The 12,261-nt window shown below is 43.7% G+C and overlaps 1 protein-coding gene across 1 annotated transcript in view; it reads left to right on the forward strand.

Moving 5' to 3' along the window:
* Positions 1-12,040, forward strand: part of DDR2 (discoidin domain receptor tyrosine kinase 2) — a gene marked incomplete at its 5' end in the record, with an annotated part of 28,784 nt that extends 16,744 nt beyond the window's left edge. The window contains 7 exons of the mRNA XM_080823918.1: positions 686-896; positions 2,317-2,540; positions 3,762-3,889; positions 6,137-6,328; positions 6,601-6,835; positions 9,556-9,705; positions 11,693-12,040. Of these exons, the coding sequence (XP_080680044.1) occupies positions 686-896; positions 2,317-2,540; positions 3,762-3,889; positions 6,137-6,328; positions 6,601-6,835; positions 9,556-9,705; positions 11,693-11,827 (1,275 nt within the window). The 3' untranslated portion in view covers positions 11,828-12,040. The remainder of the gene's footprint in view (positions 1-685; positions 897-2,316; positions 2,541-3,761; positions 3,890-6,136; positions 6,329-6,600; positions 6,836-9,555; positions 9,706-11,692) is intronic.
* Positions 12,041-12,261: the final 221 nt, after the last annotated feature.

Raw genomic sequence — 12,261 nt, forward strand, 5'->3', positions numbered from 1 at the left:
AGGCAGGCAGAGAGAGAGAGGAAGGGAAGCAGGCTCCCTGCCGAGCAGAGAGCCCGATACGGGGCTTGATCCCAGGACCCTGAGATCATGACCTGAGCCAAAGGCAGAGGCTTTAACCCACTGAGCCACCCAGGTGCCCCTCCTTTCCCATTTTTATAGCCATTTTATTTTTGCTTAGTAAAAATGCTGGATCGAGGGCATATTGCCCTAACCTACAGTGCCAGACTATTGCTCCATCATGTAACAGTGAATTTGTTGAATGAATGAGCATTTTAATGTGTCTACACAAGATCAAACCAATTAAGGGAAAAGTCTGCAAAAACCTATTATTTAATAGAACGTCGAAAACTCTGCAAGATTGAGAAGATCTTTCATTGGTAACTGATAGGTTCTCATAGTGTCAGGTAAATAATGCTTATAAATACTTTGATGAAAGTTAATGAATATTGACAACACGGAAGTTAGGGGGGTCAATTTCTGCCTTGAAGCACTCAATGAAGGATTATTCTAAGTTTCTATGACCCAGGCATTTGGGGAGCCAGACTACACTCCTGTCCCTTGTGATGCTTGCTGAGTTGAAGAGTAATAGAGAGGCCTTCCACCCGAGTAGAAGAGCCGGGTCTCAGAAGAGGAGGCAGCCCCATCCCCTTTGTGCCAATATGCCTTCCCCATCCTTCTCGTTCAGGCTTCCCGGAGGATGCTGGATGATGAAATGACAGTCAGCCTCTCCCTGCCCAGCGAGTCCAGCATGTTCAACAACAACCGCTCCTCGTCGCCAAGTGAGCAGGAGTCCAATTCCACTTATGATCGCATCTTTCCCCTTCGCCCTGACTACCAGGAGCCATCGAGGTTGATACGAAAACTCCCAGAGTTTGCTCCCGGGGAGGAAGAGTCAGGTGAGGATGACACCATGGCAGAGAATGAGGGAGATGTCTTGACAGGCGTTAGGAAGGTGTGACACTTGACTCCTACCCAACCAAATCTGGTTTTCGTCGAGAGCAGTCCACGTTTCCCTGAGAAGTCCACACTCTTTCTAGATTGATCTGCCATTGCTCCTACCCCAATCTGAGTGCCTCTGAGGTGTTTAACCACATAGTCGGTTTTTAAAGGGACTCTCAGGTCAGAAGAGAAAGAAAATAAATAGAGGGTGTCACTAAAGTGTTAATGCTGGAAGAACCTAAGCAGTCCAGCTAGTCTGGTATCCTCATTGTCCGTAGGAAGAAGCTGAGGAGGTCCAGACAGGCCACTCACCCAAAACCGAACATCATTAGCGGTAGATTCAGGACTAGCATTTCACCTGGAGAAAATAAACGAATGAAGCTAAAGACATCCTGGAATTCCCAATTTTCTGGCCCTCAAGAGCTTATCTAATTTTTGTTTATTTCTCTTTGTTGGAAATTTATTTGACTAATACAAGATCTCTTACGACAGCAAATATTTCTTGCCTTTCTTAGGAAAACTACTGCTTTGGTAAAACAGGGCCAACTGATTCACATCCAGTGGTTTTCTTTTTTTTTTTTTAACGTGCCGCAGAATGACATCAGGAGGGATTCTGGGGTCATCACTGAGGCTCAGAGCAGCTTTTCCAGAAGGTCAGCCACTGAAGAGTGATGCAAGTCAGTAGAAGAACTTGTGTTCAGGGGAGAGCCAGATGGAGGAGCAGACAGGACTGACTGGGAGCGCATAAGCTTTCCAAGGGGTCTTTTCAAAGGAAGTGAGGAAGCTCGTGTGAATTCATGGCTCAGTGGATAGCAAACATTGAAGGAGCACATTGAACTCAGGGAATTGTAGAAAGATAGCAAGATAGCAAGAATAAACTAATTTGTAACAGAGATAGCAAGAATAAACTAATTTATTTTAGGCTGGACTAAAGTAATTTACCTGTTTTCTAAAGTCTTAAAACATATTTTAATTTTTTGTAAGGAAGGGTGTGCTTTAAACTAGATCGTCAGAAAGTTCTAATCCCTAAAATAGGTTATTAAGCCAAGGATAGTGTCTTAAAGAAACATGTGATGAAGTCTTCCAACTTTAAATCTCCTGCCCTTATGTAACACGAAGTGTCCTCTAGTTTCACCACAATCCCCTCAAATTAGTCAAGGAGGTTGTTAATGATCACACAGTTTGAGAACAAGAGAGAAAATGATGTTCTACATTCTGAAGGCCACAAGAAAGAGTCTCTAGGGGAACCCTTCTCTGAGTGAGAATGGCATGGAGGCTGTCTTTGGGGCATGTCCTAGCCTTCCTCTCAGATTTTCTTCCTGGAAGGATCTCCAAAGATGCCCCTTGGAGTCGGACTCACTGTGGGTGTCTTCCCAGGCTGCAGTGGCGTTGTGAAGCCGGCCCAGCCCAGCGGGCCGGAGGGGGCACCCCACTACGCAGAGGCTGACATCGTGAACCTGCAGGGGGTGACCGGAGGCAACACCTACTCAGTGCCTGCTGTCACCATGGACCTGCTTTCAGGGAAAGATGTGGCCGTGGAAGAGTTCCCCAGGAGACTCCTGACATTCAAAGAGAAGCTGGGAGAAGGCCAGTTTGGGGAGGTGAGTTGAATCTCCTCGTGGGGTCTCCAGTTCTTGGTATCCCAAAGATAGTCATTGAATACAAATGGCCGGGAGAGCAGAAAAGTACCCCTTCCAAAGTGGATTTGTACCAGAATGTCCCCTTCCCTCATCTGTCCTTGCCTTGTCCTCTAGAAGCTGGGACTGGGTCCACCTCGCTCTTGTGAAAGAACTCACAAAGGTTCCTGGGTCTCCTGATTTCTGTATGGGACTTTTTAAAGCCAGCAAGTCACTAGACTTCAGATATCCTGAAAAACACTCAGTATTTTCAATTTTTTTTTTTACAATAGGTTACAGAGAGGGTGGGGACCCGTAAGATGTGATCATCTTTGATAAACTGTCCAAGAACATCCTGCTACTTGATAGCCACTTTGTTTTCCTCCTTTCCATGGGAGTTACATGTAAAGTGGTCAAAAACAACCTCGCCCCTGACTTGAGTCCCAGACTCAGCCACGAGGGGATGAATTGCCGATTGAGATAAGGAGGAGCACTCTTCCCGGTCACCCTCCGAGTGATGCATGTCATAGTGACTTTGCACTCTTACGTCAGTCACGTGAACCTTCTGAGAATCCAAAGCCATGATTTAAGTGGCGACAGGAGCCCTTCAACGGTGCCATCTGAAATCCAGATGAAATAGAAGAACGTGTTCTCGGTTTTCCGTGTGGGTGGTACCCTTTGCCCTTGCGTGGGTTTGGTGTTGGTGGAAGGGTTCATGGCATCTTTTTGTGATGTCATTCTGTCCCCGGGGTTGAAAACACATGCTCATTATTCTGTTACTCATACGTAGGGGTTCCTTGTAGTCCTAATGCCACACTAAGGGACTACCTTAGAGAAGAAATTGCCATTTGTTTCGTATGAACCAGTAACTAAACTTCCTTGAATCAAAATGGGAGCATTTATGCCGAGTGACATTTTATAGTGGACTCTACTGGAATAAAATGCTATGTTGTAGATTTGTTCACATATTTAATGTTCCAATCAGTGTATATATCTTTTATAAAGTAGTAAAGTGTCATATTAGCTGGGTTTTACCACTGTTTGTCTTGGCTATTTGAAGTAAAGGTATGTTATACCTATCTTAACAGTCTTTGATGATTTTGCTTGAGTTGTAAGAGTTAGCTTATCTCCTGAAAATGCCCAGCGAGAGTACTGAGCCATCTTCAGGAGAAACGATGATGCTGAGACTAGATAACTTTTGTCTAGGTTCATCTCTGTGAAGTGGAGGGGATGGAAAAATTCAAAGACAAAGATTTTGCCCTAGATGTCAGTGCCAACCAGCCTGTCCTGGTGGCCGTGAAAATGCTCCGAGCAGATGCCAACAAGAATGCCAGGTCTGTGGTCTGCATTTTGAATTTTCTTTTATGTATTTCACCTTCAGGATCAGGAACAGTCCTGAAAACCTGTGAGCAACTTTTTTCTTTTGAGATGGGAAGGTCTGTGAGCTGCCTCACCTTTCGCTCTTGTGCTCTCGTTTTCTGATGGGCCTGCAGTCCTCATCTGTCTTCTCTCTCTCTGGCAAACGCAGATGTCCGCCTTCCATTGAATTAGCTACATGTCGACTTCCAAATTCCCTTTGTACAGAGCTGTACTTCCCAACACACACAACAGCCTGAATATGTGCTCCTTTGACCATGACGCGTAGACGTACTTCTGAATGTCATTACCGCCTCCTGGCCGACTTCCTTGTTCACACACAACTTTCTTGCTAAGTCTCCTCTGTTCTCCTTTATTCGCATCTCTATTTACTTTCTTATTCCTTTTTTTTTTTCTCTTTTATGCTCCTTTTCTTCAATGTCCAGCAACCCCCAAAATGAGAAGCTACCTCTACTTGGCAAAGTATCCATGGACCTCAAAGCAAAAGGATCCTACATTCCTTTAGCAGTGTCCCAAACTGGCTAATAGTCTCTTGGATCCTTTAAAATAAATTGCAGTTTCCAGCCACACTCCGTTGTCTGACAGCCTTTCCATTACAGTAATGGTGAGTTAATCCTCACCCAGAGAGGCATGCTGGTTGAAAGCTGGTTGTCTCTGTCTCAGAGAAGTTTGCACGTCTGGGTAACGTATATATTTCCCCATTTGTGTTGACTTGATTTGTCTCACTGATACTCAGAGTGAGAGAACGGTTATTATCCCTCTTCCCCAAATTACTGGAAATTCCAGGAATGGTGATAGAGTTTCCACTGTCTTGCAGTGGGCAGGATATGGAATGAAGAAGAAAGAAAGGTGAGAGAACAGAACTGGAATTTTAACTGTGAGAACCTCAATCTTAAAGACATTAGTATGCATGAAAAATGACAACCTCTGAGTCCTTTAGAGAGGAGGAATATTCTTAATATTAACCTTGGCACACAATTGGAGATAGTGGCAAGAAGAAAAAACATAGGATATAACAAAGCCGTTGCCCATTGTTTTGGTTGGTGAGGTTTGGTGTCCCTTCACCTATACCTACTGTAATTTAGCCACGAAGGATGACCTAGACTCTGGGCTCTCCAAACTGTGGAAATCCCTGATTTTGAGTAGAGGGGGGAATTAAAGAGGGGGCATGTCACATCAGGAAGGCATTGATTTCAAGGGTTTTATACTGATACAGTATGACTCCCAGTTCAGGGTTGCTAGAAAACTCACAGGAGATTACTAACTGATCTGCTAGTGGGCTAGTGGTCTTACTTACAATTATTGTTCCTGGGAAGGTGAGAGCCCATTTTTTGACTCAAGGGAGTGGTCACTAGGTACTCAAACGGCTCTAGTCTTGGCCAAGTGAGTACTGTTTTTGAAATGACTCCACATCGCCACTGTGAGCTTTGAAAAGCTCTGCTTTGAACAGACTGCTCAGAGTGTGTTGTGATGGACTGCTGGTATGTCCTGTACTATGAACAGTCAGTATGAGAAAAATAAAGATGCATGAGATAAGGGGCCCCTGGTGGCTCAGTGGGCTAAAGCCTCTGCCTTCGGCTCAGGTCCTGATCCCAGGGTCCTAGGATGGAGCCCTGCATCGGGCTCTCTGCTCAGCAGGGAGCCTGCTTCCTACTTTCTCTCTGCCTGCCTCTGCCTACTTGTGATCTCTATCTGTCAAATAAATAAATAAATAATCTTAAAAAAAAAAAAAGATGCACCAGATAAACCAGAGGATGATTATTCACTTTATAAAAGATTTCTTTGCTCTATTAGTAGAGAGAGTCCATGGCTTTTAAAAAGGTAAATACCCCAGTGCACTTAAGATAGGATATCCAGGGAAAGGTTTCATTTTGCAGACTTGTTTTTAGCAGCATATATTTGATTCAGCAAACGGTAATCACTTTCTATATGGTGGGCCTTTTGTTGGATTCTAGGGATGCATATGTGAGCAGGTCATGGTTCATGTTCTCAAAAAGATTGCAGTTGAATAAGGGTGTATCCTATTCCGGGGTATGTAGAATAAGATAGTTTCTAGGTACCAACTTCTCTGTCCTCTCAAAGGTTATCCAAAGGGAAACAAGCCTCGGGATAATGGGTAGGACTAGGCTTTGCTGTGTCTTCTTCCCCCTCTTTTCTCTAACCCTGGCAACGTCTGGGTTTACCTATGTCTGTGTCCTCCAAAGGAATGATTTTCTTAAGGAGATAAAGATCATGTCCCGGCTCAAGGACCCAAACATTATCCGCCTCTTAGCCGTGTGCATCACCGACGACCCTCTGTGCATGATCACTGAGTACATGGAGAATGGAGATCTCAATCAGTTTCTTTCCCGCCATGAGCCCCCCAGTTCTGCCTCCAGCAACGCACCCACTGTCAGGTAAATATGCCAAGTCTCCTGGCTCTACCCTGTGTTTGTGGCACTAAACTGGGCTTTGAAGACAGGGAGCCTCAAACGTTCAAGTTTCTCACTATTCTGGCCTGGTGGGGAATAATGGCACCACTGCCCTCTGGGGGAAAGCACAAAGATTCACTGAGAACAGAGAAGGGATGTTGAGGTCAAAACTCCAGCTCATTAGTACCACCTGTCGAACGTGTGCCTCTCATGGCTTTCTCTTCCCATGGGCCACTTTCCTCTTTTTTATTCCCCAGTTATGCCAACCTAAAGTTTATGGCTACACAGATTGCCTCCGGCATGAAGTACCTTTCCTCCCTTAATTTTGTCCACCGAGATCTGGCCACACGAAACTGCTTAGTGGGTAAGAACTATACCATCAAGATAGCTGACTTTGGAATGAGCAGAAACCTGTACAGCGGTGATTACTACCGAATCCAGGGCCGGGCAGTGCTCCCCATCCGCTGGATGTCTTGGGAGAGTATCTTGCTGGTGAGTTCGTCACTTTTTTTTTTTTTTTAAGATTTTATTTATTTATTTGAGGGAGAGAGAGAGAGCAGAACTAGAGAGAGGAAGCATGAGTGGGGGGGAGGGGCAGAAGAGGAGGGAGATGCAGACTCCCTGCTGAGCAGGGAGCCCGACATGGGGCTTGATTCCAGGACCCTGAGATCATGACCTCAGCCGAAGGCAGACGCCTAACCAACTGAGCCACCCAGGTGCCCTAGAGTTCCTCATGTTTTTAAGCACTACCTCAGCAACTGACATGTAGGCAGGTGCACATGGCACATAGAGACAAATGTGAGACAGTAGGAAGCAAACAATAGACGTTGATATTTTCTGACTTGAGATGATTTACTTTGGTGAATTAATTACTATTTCATTTTTAATTACTATTTCTTAACACTTGCCTATTTCTGCTGATAAAATGTAACATGCTTACTATAGAAAATATGGGGAAAAGATTAAAAATGTACCTATCATCATAAGGGATTTAGTATCATTTTTTTTCTCTCTCTACCTTTTTGACATACCGATTGGTCTTCATTAATTTATTAAAAACCTTATCACTTAAAGAAATGTTATCCACAAAAGATATTTTTCTTCTGTATTAACTTCATAACTATATTTCTAATGAATAATTTAGACTGATGTCTATGTATTTGTTTTAATGAGTATTACTATTTATTTTTTATTTTAAGTTCATCATTTTTTTCCTTTATAATTAGTATTCAACTCTTGGTATTCTGGACCAAGAGTGAGTGATTTTTTTTCCAGATGTCTCTCTTGGAGGTATTTTTTCTGACCTTGCATATTTGAGACATTTTATTGTTGATTTTATACCACTTAGCTGATTTGTGGAATTATTAGACTTTAAACATTTACTTCCTACAATGGTGTGTACCTGTAATTTTGTCTTTTGTCATTTAACATGGCAGAGAAAAGCCCAAGAGCAATCTAGCTTTGTTCATTTATGTTAATCTGTGTATTTCTTGTTCATATTATTAAGGGATTCATTAATTAAATTCAAAGTGAAAAAATATATATAGTTATCCCCTTTCTCTCACTAAGATAACCATTATTAATATTTTGGCATATTTCCTTTGTGGGTTATTTTCTATACACACATTTCTGTGTGCGTGTATATGTCTATGTATGTGTACATATGTACATACATGTATGTGTGTATATATGTGTATATGTGTGTGTTTATGTGTGTATATACAGTAGTATCCCCCTTATTTGTGGGGGATATGTTCCAGGGCCCCCAGTGGATGCCTGAAACTGAAGATTTTTTTCCCATATATACATATTTATGATAAAGGTGTAATATATATATTTTAATATTTTAATATAGAAATCAGACACAGCAAGAGATTAAAAACAGTAGCTAGTAATAAAATAGAACAATTATAACAATATAATGTCAAAAGTTACATAAATATGGTTTCTCTCTCCAAAATATTGTTGTGTACTCACCCTTCCTCTTGTGACGCTGTAAGATGACACAATGCCCACCTGACGAGATGAAGTGGGCGCATTGTGCAGATGTTGTGGTGAGGGGTGAGGCTACTGCTTGATGTACCATCAGAAGGACACTGCTCTGCCTCTGGGTCGCTGTTGAATGTGGGTCACCGAAATGATGGAAAGGGGAACTGCAGATAAGGGAGACTGCTGGGTACCAACAATTACATTACAGAACCGGGACAGAACTGTGCGCATATAATTCTATATAGTTAGCATTTCCTATGTCATTAAATTTCTTCAAAAACATGATCTTAATGGCCGCATCATATCCCATTGGGTGGCTCTGTCCAGTAATTTAATAATGTCTCTATAATTTGATACGTAAGCGCTTTCCAGTTTCCCACTATTAACACCTGATGCTGTGATATATCCCAGTTTACGTGAGTCCTCACAAGGATCTTTATCATCTGCGTATGTGAATCAGTACTTCACCCATCTCTAATCTGATCAGTGGGCATTGCTCCCTTTAGAGATATTCTTTAGTGTTGGAAAAGAAGATCAACGCGAGAGCCACAGGATCCTGTTCCAAATCTCAGTTTTTCTGTTACTCATGGCTTTACTCTCGAGATTTTAGTAAACCTCCCTTGTCTCACTTTCCTGATCTGAAAAACTAAGGATAAGTCACATCATGGGCTTGAGCATTGTATTTATGGAATAGGAAACGTGCACGATTTTACTCGTGCTGATAGAGCCTGACTCCCATTGCTATCATGTGCGGGTCTCCCCTTCAAGATGGTGACTTTTACTGAGCCAGAGCCCTGGATTCTTCTCCCAGCCCTTAAACTAGGTTCCTCTATCTCTACATAAAAATGATCGATTTCCCATTCATCTGTTGCCATTCCCACAGGCATTTTCCCACGGGCATTTTCCCACGGGCATTTTCCCATGGGCATTGAAGTTTGAGCTTCTGACACTCAGTGGGAGAGTCAGATAGCTTACGGCTGCCCCTCTGGGATCTCCCCCACAGGAGAAGCAGACCTAAGAGACCAGGAGGACAAGAGAGCAGCCTCTGTAGCTTGATGTCAAAACAACTTGACTTTGTCGTTTTAGATTCTCCATATACATCATGGCAGTTTCAGTGTTCTGTGCCCCGGGTGGTGGACGGGGTACCCAGGTCCTACGGATCTTACCTGCTTTTGTCACGTACAGGCCACTCCTGTGCCCTCTTCTTTTCCTTGCGTAAACAGGGCAAGTTCACGACAGCGAGCGACGTGTGGGCCTTTGGGGTGACTCTGTGGGAGACGTTCACCTTTTGCCAGGAGCAGCCCTATTCCCAGCTGTCAGATGAGCAGGTCATCGAGAATACTGGCGAGTTCTTCCGGGACCAAGGGAGGCAGGTGAGAACTGCTGGGCTCGGCCTGGTGTGGATTTGGGTGCTCCGGAAGGTGAGAGGAAGAAAGCCCTGACTTAGCAGGTTAGCCTAAGCTGGAAGGTAAGTCACCTGGGTGGCAGCCTTTGGTCACTAATTATCCAGATGATGCGAAAGACTGAGAGTTACCCCTGTCCCTGCCCCACCAGCCATACACTCTGCCTTATCCACACGGCAACCCACGATCATTGGACAACACGAGGGGTGAGTTACGCCAGGTTCTTTCCCAGCGCCGAGATAGCAGGAAATAAAACCCTCTTTCTCACGTTTGCTCTGTTTCTTGATCTAGACTGTGCGGTTTGCCCTCCTGGTTAAAATATATAAGGACAAAAATATAAGTTTAAAAGTGAATAAGGGATTTACTGGCAGGGGTTAACAATTCGGTTTGGACTAAATATTTAGCCATGTTTCTAGACGTATATGCCCAGAGACCATCAGGTGCCTGGACCGTGGCTTCTTAGAACTTGGGAAAAGCTAGATTCCCACGCTGACAAGGATCCCATTTCCTGGTCAGGATACTCTAAGATTTCTTTGGCTGGCTCAGTTTGTAAGATCCCTGGGAGATGCAGGACGCAGGGCTAGCTGATGCAGTTGGAGCAGTGAATCTCCCAGGAGTGGCCTGGCCATAGCACTCTCGAGCACGGCAGCTCAACCCGACATCCGGGGATGGGGAGAAGGCTCTCGAGCAAAATAAAATTTCGATTCTCTGAAGGCTTAAATACATCGAAGCAAGCAACAGATAAAGGAATGACAAGTGGTAAGACAATATGCAGGTTGAAAATAAGAGGGAGGGGTCCTGGAATATTATTTTATCTTGACACTCTAGAGATTTTGGGAAGAGGGGATCCAAATTATCTTTGTTAGTTATAAAAATAATTGCTTTCTTACCATGACAAAGGGCAAATTTATTCATGTGTGCAGAGATAAGTGAGTGGACTGAGGGTAAGATGGTTTTTTTCCTGGACAAATCTGTCATGACCTCAGGTTGACCTACTTTTGTTTTAATTTCTAACAATCTCCAGTATTTTATGTTTCTTATTTATTTTTGAATACTCAGCTTAAAAGGGCCCACCGTTTTATCTTCACTAAATACTAGTAGTGAACCAAATATATTTTCACCGACCACCAAACGGTCAAATAGTGAAGTTAAGTATTTGATTGAAGCCTCACTCAAAATCAAAAATTACCGTTATATGCTGAGTAAACTTCTCACCTATAGGTGTAAGTTTAAATTGTCAATAAAAATTTATTAAACTGAATACACTAATTACTAAACATAATTTATCAAATTTATACTTGATTACCTTTTACAACATTTAATTACTTTAAGTTTTGTTAATAACATTTCAGGATTCACATTTTGAACGTTTGACATTTTGAATGTTTGACAGGGACAGTCATTTCTCAACCCTATCAACTGCGAGGCGGGCTCTGTGGTCAGCAGACTCCTCTCCACGGTCCAGTCTGGGGGAGGTGATCACAGAGAACATGACAGTAGGAGTGACATGGGTACATCCTGGGACCGGGATACACTGCAGTGTCTGTGTCTGGCCAGGGTCCTATTCCAGGGGAGGAGCTGAGATAAGCAACACACTTACCACCCCTGCCCTACCATGATTGGCTTGGCCAAGGTCAGCCTCAACATGCGTGGGTCATAAGCAGAGGGTTTCGTGCTCTAACCACATGCTTTCCAGCCTCAGGGCTCATTTTGCTTCAGGTTCATATTTTGCGTGGTGGTAGGGACCTCAGGGTGGTCCATCAGGAGATCCTGGTCCAGACAACGAGGCACAAGGGGAGGGGAGAGGGATCCAGCGGGGAGTGGGAAAGACAGACACCACACCCATTTCAGTTATCAAGTTCAAGCATCGGGGGAGGCAGATAAAACCACAATGCAGCTACACTTCCTTTTTGCCTTTCTTAACACTCTGGGTTTTTGTGGACTTTTGTTTTCCAAGACATACCTCCCGCAGCCTGCCATGTGCCCGGACTCTGTGTACAAGCTGATGCTCAGCTGCTGGAGAAGAGACACCAAGCACCGTCCATCGTTCCAGGAAATCCACCTTCTGCTCCTTCAACAAGGGGACGAATGATGCTGTCACTGCCTGGCCACATTCCGATGGCCCAGGTCCTTCTCGCGAGACCTACCACTCACTCACCCACGCCTAAGCCACTCCATCTGGACATTGAATGGGCTCGGGAGATGGAGGCTTGCTGGCTTCTCTCTCTCTGTCCCTGGGCTCCCTTCACTCCACTCCCTCACTCTCTACCCCGACCCATATTTACTCTTTTTTTTTTTTTACATTAAAAAACTAAAAAAAGAAAAAAAAAGCCTAGGGCAGATAAAATCTAGTAAAGAAATCTTACTTAATATACCAAAGTGTTGGATAGCAGCCTAGACAATTTAGATAATTTATAAAGGTTAAATATGCTATGTTTATAAATGTGCAGATGCTACAATGTTTTTCCCATGTCACCTTTTAAAACGTATTTTCGGAATGAAAAACTTGAAGAATACTAATGTCTT

The sequence above is a fragment of the Martes martes genome (assembly GCF_963455335.1).
Source record: "Martes martes genome assembly, chromosome: 15".
Lineage (NCBI taxonomy): Eukaryota > Metazoa > Chordata > Mammalia > Carnivora > Mustelidae > Martes > Martes martes.